The following is a 20,804-nucleotide window of genomic DNA, read 5'->3' on the forward strand; positions in this document are numbered from 1 at the left end:
TCATGTTTTTACTTTCTGGATGGCTTAGGAGCGTTAGTGAAAAAAAAAAAAAACATCTTGTAAAACAGAGAAAACTTAGCCAGAACTCCCCACATCTACCTATAATCCGTCTATTAATTTTATCCTTTAAAAGATAAAACCTTTAAGCTCTAACGTTTGCGTCAATGCCCACTGATTTTAAACGGCCTAGTTTCTCCAGCTACCCACATCAGGCTGCAGCTCAGTGACGGCACGAGGCGGAAACTTCCAGAGGAATGTTTAATCAAAGCCAAACGGCGGCAGAGGCCGGCAAGGTCACGCATTCCTCCGACGCCAGCCCAGTCCCTCCCGGTGCACACACCCCACAGCTACACAGCATGCCACACTTTTGGGCACAAAAGTTGCCACCTGTTTAAGGTTCCTGTTAAAAATAGAGAGTATATGGCAGAGGATCACAAGCTGAAGGCTTCCAGCGAGGGAGGGGAAGCTTAACATGACCAAAACATTACAAATAGTGGAAAAAGGTCAACGAGGAAAGGTGGTAAAATACAAAGCAGGACCAGACTGGGACTGAAGATGTACTTCCATTCATGCTGAGGTTCTACACATCCTATAAGCATGATCCCAAATAGAGCTGGGCAACATGGACTCCAAATCTTATTACAATATTTTGTGGCGACATGATAGAAAGATAAAAAAAGCATTCAAAGCCCCACAATCACAAACATTGCTCAATAAAAACAGAACAATTCTAAATCGGCTTTTTCAGGACAGGAGTTACATGAAGAAGCGTGATCTATATCATTAAACATCCCATAATTTATTCCAAAAAAAGAAAATAAAAAACAATCCACTGGACTTTTCCGATTTTCGAGTTTGAAGATTTTTCACTTCCCATCAAGGGAGGTTTCTCAATTGAAAATGTCAGGAATAGTTTTGAGTTCAAGGTTTTATACAGTCGCCCAACAAAGCCTTGTTTTTGTTTAGCAAAAACAGGAGCATTTGCATTTTGAATTGAAAAAGCTTCCTCGATAGAAAGTGAAACGTCTTCAAACTTGGAAACAAAGCCCAGTGGATCGATTTTAATTTTCTTTTTTTGGACTTTTTTTGGACGACTATGACCTGGATCAGCGGTCCCCAACCACCGGGCTGCGGACCGAAAAAAGTGTGTGTGTGTGTATGTATATTTATATATAATTTATCGACGATCAGAGTCTGAGTGATGTTTTATTTCGAAAAATATAAAAAATTGCGGTATTCTCTTCAAATTACATCAGTCGGTGCATCTGTGCCTCTTGACACAGGTTAATTCAGGTCAAGACTCATCCTATCTATAACATCCTATCCTAGCGGGATTTTCTGCGGTTACAGCGACCAAAACTAAGCTACGGAGCAGACTGGACATCAGGAGCACACTTCGTGTGTCATTGTCTCTGATTACGCCTAGATGGGACCGGCTTGTTGTTTTATTTTTATGCTGTTTGTATTTGATTTTATGCCAGTGGTATCATTTACTTGATCCCCCCCGGCTGGTCCGTGAAAATATTGTATGACATATAGCGGTCCGTGGTGCAAAAAAGGTTGGGGACCGCTGACCTGGATGACAGAGAACCATCACCAGCATATCCCATAATTTAATATTATTCTTTGAATTCTTCCAATGGATTAGGAAGAAAAAAACAAAATTCAGACAATTTACGCATCTTTCTTAGGTTTAAAACATAATCTAAATTTACCATTTACACGATAAAATCAATTCTTATGAAGAGAAATCAAAAAATGATGAGACAAAACTCACTAAAATGGGAACTTTTCATGTTTTAACCATTTAAGTTCCAACCAGAAACTATAATCATTGTTTAAAAATTAATTAAACTGCAATAAATATTTTCATAAGTACTCAATTAATACCTAGGAGCCATGTCCGAGTTTTTACAAATCTCCTTAGACGAGAGAAGGTATGACTCAGCAGTGGGCCTAAACCAACGTGCTCAGCAAGGACAGCGTTATTCAGAGACAGCCAAGAGGCCCAGGGTTACTCTGGAGGAGCTGTGGAGATCCAAGGCTCAGGTGTGAGAACCTGCTGAGGAAACAAACGAGTCGAAGGCACCAGAAATCTGGCTTATATGGCAGAGCAGCACAAACCACCGCTGGAGGAAAACTAAACCCAACAAAATATCCAAGAAAGTGAATGAAACCAAATAAAACAAATAAGCCTATTTTTCTTCATAAAAGTATTTAGTTTTTCAGGGTTTCCAACCATTAAAAAATTATGTTTTGTGCAAAACTAAATATCCAAATAGAAGAAAGCAAACACTGCTTCAGAGTAACCAGTGATTGCTGCTTTTTTATCTTTACATAATAAAACCAAATGTTCTGTTTATTTAGTTCCAGCTCAGTGGGAAGCAGTTAAAGATCCGCTCTGTGTCTGTCTGTGTTTGTCATTCCTACATGATGAGTAACGACTGACGACGACATGTGGTTGTGGTTTGGTGGGTTTTTAAAAGACATCACCTGCTACTATCTGAACGGCTCCAGCAGGCTTCCAGAATAACTAATGTGACACGTCGATTTTCCACTCCAAAGACGACATGTAATGACAGGCTGACAGAGAGCGAGCTCTGAACACAGCTAGTGTTAGCCACCAACCACAGGTTTAAATCAAACGCTAGTGAAAAATCACGAACAACAGAGGTTCTCAAGAGTGTTGCAGAGTTTGACACCACAGATGTGGAAGCACGGATTTATTACCTCAGTTAAAGGCACAAGACAAAGGAGGAGGATTCTTTAGAGAAAAAAAATAATGTGGGAAAAAACAACAACTATTGAATACATCCATATAAAAAAAAAAATTAACATAATGGTGCGTTTGCACCAAACATGTTTTGAGAATGAAAAAGCTCCTCAAATTTACGCTTGTGCACATAAGTGGAAAGTATCTGATGCACGTTTGGTGTGACTTTATTTGCTAAAATCAGAGGGGGGAAAAAAAAATACTGTTCCAAGCAGCTAGACCCCAGTGGGCGACAGCGCCGGCAATCCCAGCAACAGCTCCCACTAAACTGGCCGGGCTGTCTGGGATTTCCCATGCCTTTAGTAACAGCTGTTTGTTTTTTAAGGTTAGTGATAAAAATCCGACTTTTTGTGACAGCAGCTTTAGATATATTTAGTTATTGTAGGGAATTATAAAACGTTTCACCTTGGTTCACTAACATATCTCAGTGGAGTACTTCAAGGGTTGGGAATTGATAAGATTCCCTTATCGAGTCTGTGAAACAATGAACTTGGTTAATGCACGGTGACATTAGTCTACCTTCGCCTGGGACATTCTATTTCTGCCTGCCTCTGCAACAACAGAAGGCAGTGAACGGGGAGCTGCCAGCCTCTGAGCAGCTAGGCTACCCGTCTCATCACAGTCATCTAAACCTAATGGTGAAGGCATCCGTTTAATGAAAATGCTTTACTGCACAATTTCGGGATATAAACTCATCTGCCCCCTGATTTAAATAAACGATTGTCACCTTTCTCTCGCTCCCTGAACTGAGGACCAACTTCGTAGCATGTTTAATATCCCCAAAGAGAGGTAGGAAATGGGTTCATTTCCAGAAATAAGCAAGTGTTATAAAACTAGCTACTAACCATTAGAGTTGCCTTCCATGCTGGTTGTAACTTTAGCTTCTGTCCGGAAGCATCAAAAACACAGCATTCGTTAAAATGTATGCCATGATGTGTGCGCAGGCGTTTCTGCTTGTTGGATGTATTTCCTCCCATGGATGTAATTTCAGCTTTGCAATGATTGCAAAGCGCCTTGTTGCCATCTTTATCTTCCTTAAAATGAAGCCAAACTTTTGATCGCTTTACCCGATGGGATGCCATTATTTTTCTTTTTTTTTTTGCTTTTCTAGACTTACGCTTGGTCACGTCGTACTAGCTTACTGAATGTCATGTGCGCAACTTACATAGAAAACATGACGCAACTTGTGCTGCCCAGCGCTAGGCTCTGGTGCTGCCTGGAACCGTTAAGAGAATTGTTAAGCGAGCTGCCAAAGGGTGCCATGGAATTGGAAAACACATAATCGGATCTTAACAGGAACCGGTTTTCGATTCTCATCCCTGAGTACTTCTGATCTGATCACAATCACTTTTCCTTTTTATTTTATGTCATTTCAGAGGAGTTTAACACCTTTATATATTTTTTTTTTGTCATAGCTTTATGCTGACAGCTCCATAGGGAGAGAGATCACGGCTGGAAAATAGCGTTTGTCTTCCAGTCAGCTCATGGATCGGTTTCTCTGATTGGTTGAGCTGCTAAAGTTCAGACTTTAGTCGCAGGGAAACGGCTGTTCCAACCGTTACAGTTCCGAATTCTCCCGAGTGATGCCCGACTTTACACAAGTGAATAAAGTGAATGGGATTGGTCGTTTATCAAGAGGGAGATATTGTTGTGGTGGAAGATTTGCAAACAAGTTTGATTGTGGCCGGTTACTTAGAAGCATCTTGTTAACCAGTTAGCAACTTATTGCTAGCAGGTTCCCAATGGGAACTTCCATTGGGACCAAGTAGCACTAAATTGGTGACTTAGAAACGACACTGGCAAGGAACGCTATGGACAGAGGAAACATGCAAGAGGAGGAGAGTTTTGTATCGGAGGTCTTGGATAAGTCTCCTCCGTCATTAATTTTTTTATTTAAAGGAGGAAAGTGGGGAGAAGATGATGTGGAAGAGGACGCCAGGGCGGCAGAAGCTTGGTTTGGTGTAGAAGGCTTACAGCCGTACATGTTTGAGCCTCCTCAGTCATACATTTTTTATTTAAAGGAGGAAAGCGGTGACGAATGTCAGTTTAAGCTTTAGTTCTTTATGTTAGTACCTGAATTTATGTCTGTTTTGTTGACCTCTGTTTTTGGGCCCAGGTTATCATTTTTTTTTTAAATTTTTTTGAAATAAATTAAGACCTTTTTTTTCAGTGGTTTTCTGGCTGGTTTGTGCAAATCCCTCACAGTGAAATCAACATTCCTCTGCACTATGATGCCATATACATTTAGAGATATTTCAATTTTGTATCTGAACCCTTAAGACGTCGGATGATTAAAACTTGTTTTTGGATGTCAAGCCTACTTTCCAAATGTGAAGAGATCTTATTGCCATTTAACAAGATTGATTAACTTGCTTTACTTTCCCTCCCATTTCTATAAGAAGCCAAAGTTTCAGCTGCTGTGCATAAAAAATAAATAAAATACCCACATCACTTAACTTGAACGTCATTTGTGACGGTTTTAAATAGCCAACAACCTGCTGATCTCAACATTTTGCAAGCCTGAACAACCTTCATGCTGAAGGATGGTGGATTAGCGAGCTTCTCCTCTATCCCCTATTCATTATTCCCGATCACCGCCGAGGAGGACCCTGCAGAGCAAGGAGGCAGGCTGAGTGTCTGCCAGTGGACGTGCAAAGACCACGGCGCTATGCTACGGCGCGTGTTGGGGTTTAACTGATATATCCTGCCACAAGACCGCCCTGCAGCCTCGCCATGTGAAATAACAGTCCAGGAATACCTCCTCTGCATCCTGCCCCCCCATCTGTTTAGGCAGCAGTTGTCATTAATTCTACCTCCAGTGGGGATAACAAATAATAAAGCAATTACACTTTGGTTTTTCCTTGAAATCCAAGAGGACAAATGTGCTGCAGTAATAGGAGAGAAGTATTTCCTATGTTAGACGAGTGTTTGGAAATCCTGTCGTAATCTAAAAAGATTCTGCACCATTCCTTCTTCAAAATGAATGAAGCTTCTGCACATCCATCAGGATTTCGGTCAGCTGTTTGCTCCCTCCCATCCTTGTTTAAATAACAGTCGTTTAGGATTAATGGCAGTGGGTCAAGGCTAAGACAGACACTCAGCATCAGCTTACACAGCCCTCACCCCAACCCTAACCTCAGGGCCACACTGCCCAGAGCGCGACCTCTGAAGAGCTAATGTTGAAAACGGAGTCGCTCCCAAATCGGTATCAATTGAACAGAGGCATAACTCATGACCAGACAACGTGTCCTTAAAAAGGGGGACTCGTTCCCCTCGATTTCATTTTAGGTTTCTGTCTTTAAATCCAATATTCTTTGCAGATTAAGGAAAATAATCTGTTGATCAAAAATCCTATAAATAGGAAACATTCAAAAAAAAGGTCAAAAGAATCTATGGAGGGAATTTTGTTCCATTATTGTTGCAAGCAAAGAGCTACTGTCGTAAATTAAAATATGACAAAAATGCAATCCAGGCATAAAACATGTTAGTAAAAAAAATAAAATAAAAGACCTTTTTTTCAGATTTTGCCATTTCAAATATTTTCAATTGCTTTTTTTGTTGAAGATTTTATAGTTTCTAATGTCATCTTTTTATATTTCTTTTTCAGATTCAATTTGATGAATACATTAGATTTATAGATCAGATTCAATACACTTTAAGCCCGGTAGAGTCACTCTGATGTTGAACTCTTCAAGTCATCATGTTAAGACTAGACTCACTTGATGAGGTGAATAGGGTCTGGTGTGTTGCTTGGTTGGAAAGAAAACCTGCAGCCACAGGTTGCAGCCCTGCTCTAAACGAAAACCAGACATCAGAAGTCAAGAGAATAGGATCTGTAATTGGTATGGAGAGCAGTTTCATTCAATGAATCAATACCGCTATTGATAAATTGTCAATAAATAAATATCCCCATGAAATTAAGCAATTGATAAATCTTAAAATAATTTACTTATCTTATATTTCAAGAATTTTTAATTACGTTATCTAATTCATAATGTAGTATTATTTTTCTGACGCTTTGACACATTTTGAAAAGCTACTTTACCTATTCAGTGACTTTTATTTTTTAACAGCTTTTCATTTAAGCTCCTTTTATTTTATCTTCTCATATTGAAATGAGGGGGCGGAGTTTAATCCGTCGCTGGTAGAGTTCAGCGACTCACGAATGAAACAGACGCTAGCTTGCAAAATATCGAACATGAGAAGAACAACATTCTGATGCTGATTTTTCGGCAGCATTATGCAGAATGCTTTTAATCTTTACAGATTTATTCAACTGATTTACGATGTCTGAAAACAAAATCCTCTCAGACTTATTGAGAGAATAATATTAGTCGTCTGTGCTTGATCTGTCCAGAAAATGGGATACTAGGCTACTTCAAGGAGCTAACTTTTTAGATTTTGGATTTATAAATAAATCTAGTCTTTGCTAATTTTATTTTCTCTTTTCATTTTAAACCTATGGTTTATAATGTGTAATCTAAAGGAAGAAACAAATTAAATACAGATACAAACAGTGTAATCATATTTTGCCGGACTGCTCTGAGCGTTCCCGATGATGACGTCAGACAAGCATTTTAACAGAGAGAATGTAAAAATTGTCTCAGAAATTGAAAAATTTGTTTTATATGTAGTGAAGCATTCTTTGGTAATTTTAGGATAGAAAAAACATACTTTAAGTCCAATAATGAAAATATTTCTAGCGACCTGGATGAATATGCGCAAATGAGCTGATGGTGCGGATCAGATTTTTGTGATGTAGCATCTGAGTTCAAGGTTAGAATCTGAGTTCTAGGCGTAGCGAGTCAGGAGGACGGCAAAGCTATAGGAACAGCGAGCGGAGAAGACCTGCGTGGCCGCGTTTGTGAAGACTTGCATGTTCAGATCACACCTGGTGCGGCGCTCGCAGACAGGGACACGCTCCTTTGGGACTTCATCAATCTGTTCTGCTTTTCAACAGCGGCTCCTGGAATCACAAGACTTCACACGAACTGCGGATTTCAAGGAGAGCGCAGCTCCCTGGAAGAAGCCAGGAGCTATTTTTATGGGCTTAGATGGTAGTCAACATTTATGACAAGTCAACATGAAGAGGAGAGAACGGCTCTATTTATGAGAGGCTAAAGATCCCTGCTTATAGAAATTACCCAGCAGCCTTTGCTGCATTTAGCTGACAACTAAATACTGAACCTCAAGGAGCTGAAATCCCACTTAGAGCCTTGGAGGAGTTAGAGATGAGCAGTTTAGGATTCCTGAAGCAAAAACTGATCTTAGTGGAAAATATTTTTAAATATTTGCTTTTAATATTTGAGCAGAAAAACAAGTTTATCTGCCAATCGAAGGAGGATTTTTGTCCTGAGAATATGATATAAAATATCCGAACAATGATAACGCAGTTTGTTTTTTCATGTTTAACATAAATCCTCATATTCCAATGTCTTTGTCTGACTTAAAACCTCAAAACAAGGAAAACTACTTTTTTTAAATTACTTTTTAAATGTTATTTTTTTGAGTTTTTGCGGCACTAGTGGCTAATTTTTTCGAGACGAAAGGGGTATGAGAGAGGGGGAGAGAGATGCGGCAAAGGACCACAGGCTGGATTTGAACCCGGATCGGCCGCTTCAAGGACTAACGCCACAATCACAATCACTAACCGCTGCGCCGCCTGCACACCCCAAAAAAATTCTTTTAAGAACAAAATTATTCACTTAAATATCAGCTTCTGCAAGGAAGGATGAAACAATCAAAGTTTCATTTATATGCAGAGCTATAACTAATTACTTCTTAGTTCAGATTTAACTACTTGATTCATTTTATAATCAGAAAAACACAAGTAGATTAAAACCAAATATGGAATTAAAAGATTATTTTTATCCCACCAACAAGGTGGAATAAGGAACTGTTTTTTGGGATTCTCTTCTTTGAGAAAAACTCCTGTATGTTCAGGGTATTTTTGATATAAACAGTTGAGGGATCAGAAACCTTAAAGCCTGCATGTGTTAAAGGATGTTTTTAAAGTAGTTAGATTTTAGCTGAAAGATCAAATCATAATCAGTTGAGTTAACCAGCTGAATGATCCAGATTTGCGCTAAGATGCTAATCTACCCGGCAGAGTGGAAGATGGACGAACAAATCCTTCACCTCCACAGCAGACCAGACATCCTGAAGCTCCTTCAGCTTCTTAAAGATGTGGCGACATAATATCAACTAAAACTTGATACGGATCAGTCTTAAAAATATGAAAGCGGCTCTTTGAGAGGCAGACGGTTTGGGCCCAGCGTGCCAGGCATACCAAGGGGGAGCCGTGACGAGCCCAGGCGGGGCAGCCGCGCTCCTGGAATGAAACATGGGTGTAAGATGGGGGAGGGTGAAGGGGAGGGACCCCTCTTTGAAAATGATCCACGGCTCTGGCTGGCACCAAGCGCCACTCCAGATCCCCTCAGACAGGCAGAGGATGTTGGGCTGAGGGGATTACAGCCGTAATGAGCCAGGCTGAGCACACAAACACTCAGACGCACACTCGGCCTGCCTATGTTTGCTCAACAATGCGGCCAACTGCAAACGTAACGCGGATGTGTGCACAAGAGCACGACTTGCTGACAGCTATGCATTTCTCAGCGACATGTATTTGGAGACATGAGCAGGAAACATAAGATCCTTTGTAAACCTTTTGAAACTCCACTCATTTAATCAGAACAACAAGCTTCAGTATTATTCAAAGGAATTAGTTGTTTTAAAACTTTAACGGCTTCCTAAAAAACCAGAGAACAAAGTAGACGTATCGGGGATGAAGCTTATAACAAGGTGAGGTTAGAAGGAGACCTCTTGAGCTATGAACATCTAACAGAGAATAAGGAGAGCATTATTAGAGGGAGACTTTGGAGGAGCTGCAGAGATCCACAGCTAAGGTGGGAGAATCTGCTGAGGAGACCCCTGTGGTTTATGGAAGACTGGTTGAAGAAAGGTGGGCGATTAAAGACAGCCATTAGATCCCCTGCTTCCACTTTCTGTTTTCCAAATGGTAAACGGGAAAAATGAGAAAGGATGTGATCTGGTTGGATTACACCAAAAAAAACAACAACAAAAAAAACACACCTTTGGGCCCCGAGTGCAAGAAGTTTCATATTGTTAACCAACACTGATCTTTACCTTCTCATGGTGAGACATAATGGTGACACCATCATGCCGTGGGAAGGACAGGGAAGCTGCTAAAAGTTGATTAAAAAACACACAGTTTAGTGCTGATGTCTCTTTTTCCACCACCATGGTTACTAGGGGTGTAAATAATAATCATTTTGTATCGATGCATCGATCCAACAGCCGAAAATCCGATGCATCGATACGTCCGCAAGAGTATCAACTCGTTTTTTTTCCCTCTCTTCTAGCAGGTCAAACTTCACGAGCTGTTTTCCACAATTTCGGTCATAAAAACAAAACAAGCCGGCCTCCTGTCTGTGGCACTGTCTGCGGTCAGCTACAATTTGGGAGAGGTGCAGCGGAGCGTCTGTGGAGGGCGCGGGGACGTTTGGAGCCGAGGTATTGCATTGCACTCATTGCACTGATTTTGTGCAGTATTTTTTGATGCAAGGCCTTTCAGAATCTATAACGCAGGGGTATTATTTTTTTTCAGGGAATGAGGTTTTAATAGGAATCGGTGGAGTGCAACTTTTCTACTTCTGTTATTTGCTGTTGTTTAAAAAAAAAAAAAGCATAACGATATTACAGCTTTCATTGTTTAATTTAAAATTTTAAACATTGTCTAGCCTGTAAGGTTTAAAAAAAAGAAAGAAAAAAGAACCGAACCGAATCGTATCGTGGTGTATTCTTGTGTAACAAAAATAATCAAATCGTTGGGTCAGGAAATCCATACTGAATTGAATCGCCATGATGGGTGTGATTTACACCCCTAATGGTTACCAATGAGGCTTGTTTTGAAACTTGGGGAAATTCAGAGGAGGTAGCAGAGTCATTTGCCAGGATGTGTCCAAACGTTACAGGACCAACAGCAGCCGAACTTTCTGTGGTTGCCGATCTAACCAATCTATGATGTCTGAATTGACAAAACTAAAAAAATGATCATTTTAACTGAACTAACGAAGTATTTGTTCACTCTTGTTTCAGAGAAATGTATTATTTTTCAGGTCTCCATCCCCAGTTAAGCTCTGAACTGAACCAATGCATTCTACATTTTTTGTGATTTTGTTGTAATCCTGATTGTATAAGGATCCAGCTGCGGCGGGATCTACATAGTTCTCTACGATGCTTCCATCTGACCCGAACCTGAAACTATCGCGCTTTAGGAGAGAATCCCTCCCTCTACAGAGGCAAAGCAGAGACGCACCAAAACTGGCAGAGGCGGTATCTAGAAAGGTGTCCATTGCATCGCTTCAACATATAGCAAGAGCTAGAATGAAACGGATAAATAACCGTTTTAACACTATCTGGATAAGACATGTCCTACCAAATCTCAGCTTGAAAATGAACACAAATTCCAGTCTCTACAGGAGCAAAATCGGGTGAAGTTAAAGCAAAAGGCTTCCAGCTTCAACAGCAAAGAAGTTTTTTTTTCTTTCTATAAATCATTGCCTCAGGCAGACCAGACACAAACCCTAAACAAATAAAGCCTAAAAAAATAAAAGAAAACTTTGCTTCTGTCACATAGATATGCTGCACTTTATCCTGCATGTCCAAAATTGATCTTTTCTGATCTAACAATGTTGTAAAATTGAAAAAAAGAAGTTTTGAAATGGTTTGCCAAAGAGCTTCAAAGAAGCAAAGGATATGATTGGGAGGCAGGAAGTTCCAGCTGAGGACCTGGTTGGCCAGAGCCAGGTAGCGCTGGAAGACACACGACATCTGAGCGCTGAGGTTTTCTCTACGACTGAACTCCTGCAGCACCTCCATGGTCAGCATGAAAATCTGCCGCAAGCCGTCCTCCTGGAGGGGATGGAAGATTAAAAGGGGCTCTGATTGCAGCGGGGGAGGGGCAAAGATGGGGGTTCAGGAAACCAACCTGAAAGAGACGCTTGCAGTTGCCGTGGAACTCCATGCTGAGGCCGATGCTGCTGGTTTTACTGGAGCTGGAGAACTCGCTGAGCAGAGCGGTCAGGATGGAGCAGGCCAGCGTTTGCTGCAGGAGGAGGAATCAGAGCTCGTTATGCAGAACATCGGAGGAATCCTGGGTTTGGAATATAAAGCTCATACAAAACAATCCGGCACAGATCACATTTATTGTTATAAAGAACTTGGAACGGAATGTGTCTGAGGCAAACTAGCATTTTTATTATTTTTAATCAGATGACATTATTTATCATGACAGAGCCACATTTACAAATCCTTTGTTGAAATCCAATGAGAATCTTTCTTCATACTAATAAAGGATGCTATCCAAAGGGTGTGAAAGAGTCCCTTCAGGGTTCTCTTATGTAGAAAATCAAATGAAGTGCTTTCACATGAACAAATATCATATATATAGTCATTACAAATTTAAAATAAGGGGGGGTTTTACATCTGACCATGGAGGCGGTTGCGGCTGGCCAAGGGTGCTAGGGCGCTGCCCCACTAATCAAATGACCTTGATTAAGACAAAAAATCAAAATATTTAAAAATGTATTGATATATATATTTTAAATGTGCAAGATAAATATTGAACTATTAATGATGAGTAAAGCCGTTTTTTCATTTTTTGCTGGATTGGTGACGTGTTTTCGCCCTAGGGCGCCAATTGACACTCATTAAAAGTTGTAGATGTGCAGCAGCTCCTCAGCAATACAGATGTATAGGAGAGCTCAGAGTGCACCAAAGATACGCCCTAAGTGACAGGAACTGTTCTCACAGAATTTCTAAATTAATCAGCAGTCCAAAAGAAAGATGGAGATGGTACTCTCTTAGCCTGATAAACCAGACTAAATTTGAGATTAAATGTGTAATTTAGTCTGGCCCCGATGAATGAGAAATGTTGATGAGAACAACCCATTTTCTTTCAAACCATGTCTGTGCCTATTGGCCAACGCTCTGACCAATGAGCGCAACTGACTGTGACGTAGTAAGTTACTGTTACTGTTTAAAGTTACTGCCTTTAAACCAGAACAAAAAAACAAAAGCTTTTTAATCTTAACACTTTAGCAGTAGCCCACCTTGCTATCTCCACTGCTGTCTCTATTTAACCAAAAAGGGGCGGTTAAAACAATAAAGGACTCCCCTCTTAAGCCTATCTAAAAAGTGTTAAACCTTTGTATCTGGTTACCTATAGTTTAGATACGGAATAGGATTAGGGCCACTGGGAAAAAAAAGAAAAAAGTTTACTGATTTTTAAGTTTTATTTCAGTTTAGTAATCTCAGAATTCTGACTGTTTTTGTTGTCAGAATCCTGCGAAAAAAGTCAGAATTCTAAATTTTTTCCCATACTAAACTGAAATAAAATTTAAAAATCAGTAAACTTTTTTTTTTTTTTACCAGTGGCCCCAATCCTCTTCCGTATGTAGAAGATCAGGAGGCGAGGTTAAACAAACCATGGGTAACAGCTAATGTTGCTAACGCTACATCCCCATGAACAGATATACACACGGGGCAAATTCTCGTACGAACCCTCTGAAAAGAAAAAAAAAGGACTTAAAAACGGTCAGAGTGAGCTTTATTGATTTTTTTTCTCCTAAAAAGTTTTCAACATGAATGAATAAAAATAAATAAATACCAGATTATGACTCCTTTAATAAAAAAAAAAGGAAAAAAAAAACTCCTCATATTGTCATCTAAATGAATCATAACTTCAAACCTTCCTTAAAAAAATGTAAAAATGCTAATTTTTGTAGAGAAAACCACAAGATCAAAATGTCTACAGATGATTAACTTCTAGTCCTTTATTCATATTTTAAGTTTATTTACTTAAATAATTCTGCTAGGAAATACTTTCTCCTCTTGATGTTTAATTTCAGCACAAATGAAGCAGCGCCATCTAGTGGACTGAATGCAGACCTGAGTTCATGTTGGAAAGAAAAATTAGAGGGTGGAATAAATAAATAGTCATTAGCTATTCAATCTTTTTATGTATTATTCAATAATTTATAATTCCTGAGCGCCAAAGCTGCCATTGTGTGGCGCCTGGGGAGCAGCCTGGGGATAAAGGTCTTTTCAGGCACCCAGAGGCTGTGATGCATGAATCTAATTCTAAAAGGATTCATAATCTATATAAACAAAATCTGTCTAAACTATTAAAATCAAACAAAGTATTTAAATGAAAGCGAGTAAAAGCTGAAGAGGCTGTTTTACCACGGTGGGGTTCCCACTGCTGATCAGCTGGCCGACCTCATGGAAGATGCTTTTACAGCTGATGCTTTTGTCCAGGGAGCCTCTCTTCACGATGACCGCCACCGCCAGCAGGATCTGCTCACGGACATACTTCTGCAGGCTGCAGGGAAACGGGAGATGTTTAGGGATGATGTCAGACAGACATGTGATCTTAAGCACCGTTTCTCCTTCCACTTCAGCGTCTCAGCAGCTGAATCTATTCAGCAGGGGGCATCAGGAGCAGTCAAACTACTACTATTTTATTGGCATGCATGACACTTGGAAACATGACATCCGACCAAATGCTGCATCCAAGAATTATAATATTAAGCAAAGTGTGACAATGATTATGTTTTTTTTTTTTTATATACTCCAAGGAATTCTAAAAATATCACTTCCAATCCTTCATTTGACTTGTTGGCAAAAAAAACAAGTGGGAAAAGTTTTTTAAGATTCCAGAGAAGCTGGGAAATTGGTTTTAATGGAGGGACCGTTCAGTTCAGGCAGCAAGTAAATCACAAACAAAACATCCCCTGCAAATATAATCGTCCTATTTAAAGACATTTTTAGCTTTAAAAAATATAAAAAGGAAAACGGTTGTGGTTTCCTTAAAAATTGTCCAGAACCAGAAGATGACAGGAAAATCAGTTCTTTCTAAGACTGCATTAGAAACCCAGTCCAGAACACTGGAGCCCCAGGTTCTGCTTCGGTCCCGTGCCGCCCGACTTCACCTCCTCATACAGAAATTAATGAAAAACACTCCGAGAGTGAAAGAAACACAATTTTTTGGTACAACATAACCTTAGAGGCATTAATGCTGATACTGGCACTTAGAATTTTTTAGTTTAGAAATCTAAATATAACTGTTTACTAGGATTAGTAAAATTTTTACTTTACTTTTTAACGCATTTCTTGACTTGTTAACCATTTTTTTCACCTTAATTTACAGTGGAGGGGGTCTCCATTTTTAAGGGGTATAAAAGTGATCTAAAACGATAACTTGCCCAGTGAAGGGTTAAACCTTTTCAGTTTGAAGAAGAACCTTTTTTTCTGTTGCTGCTGCTAGCAGATGCTAATCCAGATGAAGCTATGCTACAAACAGCTCCAGTTTCTTACTGAGCCCATTAACTGTTAGCATCAGGATCAAAACATTTTAAATTAACAATGATTTGTTAACATCAAGAGTTTTATTTCCATTAAATAGGAAATACAATTAAAACTGTGTGTAAATGCGTGTATTTGCACAGTAACTCCAGAAAACAACATGGTGGCAGCGGATGTAAACATGAGATTTATGCCTATTTCAGCCACAGCTCTAACTCTCATCATCGCAAACTAAATTTTAAAAAAACGCTCAATATCTTCATGAAGCCATAATGATGCTGTACCATCATCCTCCAGCTACTTCAGGTCGTCTTCTTTCTTTTAACAAGCGACTTTTTTAAAGTTTTTTTTTTTTACCAACGGGCAATCACTACAAGCCGGAAATCGGGCCTGGGGACGGAAAACTTTAATTCCTGTTATCAGGAGGTACCTAAATAAAATAAAAAAATACAGCTTAGAATGCTGCAGAAGACTAAAGCCTCTTTCCCACTGAAATTAGTGAGTTTTTCAAACGTGGTTCGACCCGCTAACAAACAGCATTATGCCTCCTTCTCATTGGAAAAACAAAAAGCTGGGTGTAACCCTCAGCTGGCAGCTGCATGGCCTCTGTCCCCCCACTGCTGCGCGTCTGGTGACACCATCATGCTGGGTTAGCATTGATGATGTCACCAGTGGGACATAAATAACAAAAGTAAACATAATGTGGTTAGTGTGCTTTATTGTTTCATTCTTTAGTCCCACACAATCTCTTTCACCAGAGCTGCATCGTGTTTATCGAATATTAGAAATGTTTCAGCTTGTTATATCAGATCTGACTGGTGCGGTATGTTGATATTTGTATCATGTAAACTAGCTGGTCGCACCGGGTCTGCTGTACCCACTCTATGCCGATTGCAGCCGAGCCATTTGAAGGCGATTTTAACCCGATACGGGTCAGTGATCAGTTCCCACTGCCACTAAAAGCCCATTGTTCCCAGTTTTAAATGGGTTTAAATGGGCCATTGGGAAAAGAAGTATAAGAAACTAGGAGATGGATTTCAAGAGATGACAGACGTTGGGATCGGTTCAGTGGTTCCAACAAAACCCTCCTTCTCTCCTACTTACTTGGGTCTCTGTAAGACGTAGGTGAGAAGGAATGCCCGCAGGGACTCGATGCTGGTCTTCTCCAGCAGGATCCACTCCCGCACAACAGCCTCCATGATGGCTGTGGCTGCCTGGAATAGCACATAGTCCACCTTACTGGTCTCTGGAGACGGACGAGCAGAGATGAGAAACGTTAGAAAACAGAGAAATTGCGAACAGAGACGGTATGTGGGCAGAAAAACTGAAAAAAACAAAACCGAAGGATTAACTACCTTCATATGTTTAAATAAAACCCAAATTCAAGACTAAGCATAACAGGGTTCCTTTTCATTATAGTACCGTAATTAAAAGAGCTTGCAAACCTTTATAATTTTAATAAATAGTTAAAAAGGTATAGTCAAGGATTTTCACAATTTTTTAAAAAAAGACTCCCCCCTCTTCACAAAAATGCACATGCAGAACCCTGTACCCGCTCCTGAGAGGGACGCCTGTTAAACACAAGCTTACTTTCCAAAAGATGATTTACAATTTTTCCACTATGTCAGACTCACTACCGTGTGATGAATTACCTCCTCACCAAAACTCTAAATTTTAGGGCATCCATGCATAAAAAAGATGAAAACATTAAGAATATGTTTAAAAGTTCCCTTTTCGTTCATATTTCAATCCGTTTTGTCATCAGTCTGAGAGAGGGGAGGCAATTCTCTGCAAGAGTCAGGTGAAAATGGGGACTAAAATAGGGACGAGAATCAAGTAAACACATCACCAGAATGACCACTTATTGTGATGATCCACCGGGAAAAAGGACATCCTCCAATATACCTTTAACAATCTTGCTTACATTTAGTTCAGCAAAAACCTCAAAAAAATGAAACCAAATCAGAGCATCTGCTAATGAAGAGTCATTTCTCTGCTGATTATGTATGTGATGTCGTCATGTGAGCTGCTCTGTGCTGAACCCAGACCTCTGCTGAGAGGAAGACTGCAGTAACATGATGCGACTGACCAACACGTTTGGACTTGAAGCATAAAACATGTTTGTTTACACTAATCCTGCAACGATTAATCTATTACTATAATAAAAGTCAACTAATTTGGTAATCGAATCTGAACCTAAACTAATCGTGAACCTGCAGTTTTCTGCAAGAATAGCTGTCTTACAGATGAAATTAGGACAGAACTCTACATATTATATTAGGGATTAACGATATTGGGATTTTGGCCGATATCCGATATGCGGATATTTTAAAACTCATGTAGTCGATAACCGATATCGATACCGATGTTAAAGCTGGACAAAAATACGTAGTCATTGAAAATAGCAGTTTTGTTATCCATTTCTGACACTTTGAAAAATAATATACTCAAATATATTTTCATATGCTGATATCAAACTGATTTTTAAAAACGCGGTATCGATCTATTTTACTTTCAAAATCTCGTGAAATTTCATCGTTCTGTTACAAACTCTAGTGATATTTTGCAAATTCTTGTGAGATTTTGTTAGTAAAATAGATCGATGCCGCGTCAATATATCAACATATAAAAATATGGCAACATTTCATGAATTTTTGGGGGATTTCGTAGCATAACGATGACATATACCAATATTTCATTAGTAAACGCGATTGATATGGTGTTTTTAAATGGCAATATATCAGCATATGAAGATATTGTGATATTTTAATGCATCAATATTTTTTCACTCGTCTTTAGAAGTTTTTAAGTTTGTAAAAAAGAAGTTTTTGAGGAAGAAGAAGAAGTAGTATTTTTATATATTTTTTTTTTTAGACTTTAGAAACTCAGAAGCTGATCAAATATCGGGTTAAATATCGGTGGGGTGGCCGATGTCCGATGTTCAGTTTTAAGGCCGATACCGATAGGGGGCCGATTATATCGTGCATCCCTATATTATATCATTAAATGAGATACGAATTTACTTTACATCGAGAATTTTTGAAAAGCATGTTATTATTTTTTCTAAATGACAAATGTTAAGTAGTTAAAAGTATTTTAACTACTAAATTAATGCATTACTAAAACATATGGAAGAGGATTAGGGAAACTGAAAAAAAGTTAATAGATTTTTTAATTTTATTTTAGTGTAATTTGGGGAAAAATTCAGCAATATGAAAGAGAGCTAATTTGTAAAATAGACATGGCTACGGCTTGATGCTAACATGTTTGTTAGCTGTCAGAATTCAGAGGAAAGCCAGAATTCTGAGATTAAAGTCGGAATTCTGACTTTTTTCCCCATATTAAACTGAATTAATATTTACAAATCTGTTTTTTTACTTTTTTTAGTGGTTCTTATCCTCTTCTGTAAAAATGTTTTAACTATGGTTTTTGATTAAAAAAAACTTTAATAATTAATGACATCATTGTTGTAAAAATGTAATTGAAATGCAACAAATATCACCCGAATCCACTATGCATACACCTAACTTTACCAGAAAGACAGAAATCAGAGGCTCAAGCTGTGTGGTAATCAGGTCAATATTTTAGTTTTAGAGACAAAAACGATCTAAATTAAAAATTAGATTGAATATTTATATATCATGGAAAGATTTAGGAATGTCTGGGCAGCTCAAACGTTATTTTTTCAATACAAAGGAAGTCACATCACAAGAGGCAAATAGTGAGTAAACGCACTCAAGTAGGAGCTCAGGATGCTACTGCTATGGAGGTAAACACCGTTAGCAGGAATGTCCTGTAAAGATCCGTGGGAATATTTGTTTGAAATCCCAGATTAATAAGTGGGAACTTTAATTTGTCTGTTTTATTGTTTAATTCAAAAATTTTTCCTGAAGCACCTCAAACCATAAAACTCATGTAAACCTGCACCAAACACCAGGTTCAACCATGTCCTGCAGATCTAAGCTGGCAAAGAAACAGGTTTCTATAGATATGATTACTGAGCATCAGTGGGCAATGTTATACAGCTTAAGTTTTATTCAGTATTTACCAAGGATGTGCTTGCAGATGGCGAACGGGGATTTGGACTTCCTGAAGGAGAGGAATACATGTTCAGCGTGCTGCCTCTGCTCTGTGCTGACCATGGACGGCGGTGCCTGGGGGGGAAAAAAACAAAACAGCAGCAGGACTTAGACTTAAACTTTAAAAATAAAGACTTTGAAACCAACACTGAGCTTCATTAAAGAGCGACTTTAAAAGGTTTTTAGGGTTGGAAAGAATCATAAATGGAGGCAAAAAAGCTCCGGTTTAGAGGAGTTTTCTGGGTTTATTTCTTGTAATAAAGGACAGGATTTATATGAGCGATGTTTTAATCCTTTAGATCCTGCTGTGACATGAGTATGTGTGGCTTCGGAAAATGAATTATATTATTAAAATAAAAGGGGAAAATCTGTTTCACACAGGGCTAAATCAGTTTGGATTGGCTTTTCCCCACAATACAAAAAAAATGAATAATAATAACTGAACTTTATTAATCTCACACTGGAGAAATAGACCTCTGCATTTAACCCCTCCCCTTGGGGAGCAGTGGGCTACCATTGTTTGGCGCCCAGGGAGCAGCGTGGAGGTTAAGGTTCTTCCTCAGGAACCCACAGTGGCATTCTGTGGGAGTGGGGCTAGAGCTCAGAACCTCTGGATTCCAACCGAATGCCTTACACTGGAAAAACAGATCTAGAAATAAGTAAATAATTCCTTAAATTAAGTATATTTACCCTTAATTTGAGTAGGTAAATGAAATGGGTTGCCAGTGGAATGAGTATTTTTACTCTTAAAATAAGATAAATTGGTAATATGCACTTGAAACAACACAATGAAATTGTGTTTTCTAATTTTAAGTGCAATTGTCTCATTCCAATGGCAAAATGTCTCCTTTACCTCCTTAATCTAAGAACAAATGCACTTATTTTAAGAAAAAAAACTATCTAGATTTGGATTTTTTCCAGTGTAACAGCTAGGCCGCCACTCCCCATAATAAAATAAATAAAAATTATGTATATATTAGATATTATTATCCAAACAAAGTACCTGTGACACACTTTTCCATCAAGTTAAATAAATGAAGGTGCAATAATATTAGTGTTGAAACAATCTAATTAATCGATCTTTGAAATAACCAACTAATCTGTTAATTGAATCATTGAACAGACTTAAAATTTGCTACAAGAAAAACCTACCAATAGTAGAAAAATAAGACAAATTTAAACTACTAACATTAAACATAATATCATTTTATTTATATTTCTTTCTCTGTATAACATTCTTTTTTATCATTTTTTTATATGTTTAAAAGTTTTTTTCAATATTCTGAATATTTGTCTATTTATTCTCTTTTTAAATTAAACTAAATATAATATATTTATCAATTACTAAACTAATCGATCGATGCAGCTCTAATTTTCATGCATATCTCAAACACTTTAAAGCTGCATTTGACACTAAATTGGTTTGATTATCTGAAATATTTTGGAGTAAACAGATATCTGTAGCAGAGTGAAACGTTTGCTCCCGTTGGACTAATGAATGACGACTCATGCCTTTATGTTCTAATTCAGAAGGAAAAAGAAAAGGCTGCAGCTCAGTGTGCACA

The 20,804-nt window shown here is 38.6% G+C and overlaps 1 protein-coding gene across 1 annotated transcript in view; it reads right to left on the reverse strand.

Moving 5' to 3' along the window:
• The window catches only part of xpo4 (exportin 4), an 81,428-nt gene that overhangs the window by 53,515 nt on the left and 7,109 nt on the right, over nt 1-20,804 (reverse strand). Inside the window, exons 2-6 of the mRNA XM_038269595.1 lie at nt 19,209-19,314; nt 16,265-16,406; nt 14,039-14,177; nt 11,784-11,900; nt 11,554-11,707 (exon numbers count right to left, since the gene is read on the reverse strand). Coding sequence (XP_038125523.1) covers nt 11,554-11,707; nt 11,784-11,900; nt 14,039-14,177; nt 16,265-16,406; nt 19,209-19,314 — 658 coding nt within the window. The remainder of the gene's footprint in view (nt 1-11,553; nt 11,708-11,783; nt 11,901-14,038; nt 14,178-16,264; nt 16,407-19,208; nt 19,315-20,804) is intronic.

The sequence above is a fragment of the Cyprinodon tularosa genome, unplaced genomic scaffold, assembly GCF_016077235.1.
Source record: "Cyprinodon tularosa strain WSP-4 unplaced genomic scaffold, ASM1607723v1 ctg730, whole genome shotgun sequence".
NCBI lineage: Eukaryota > Metazoa > Chordata > Actinopteri > Cyprinodontiformes > Cyprinodontidae > Cyprinodon > Cyprinodon tularosa.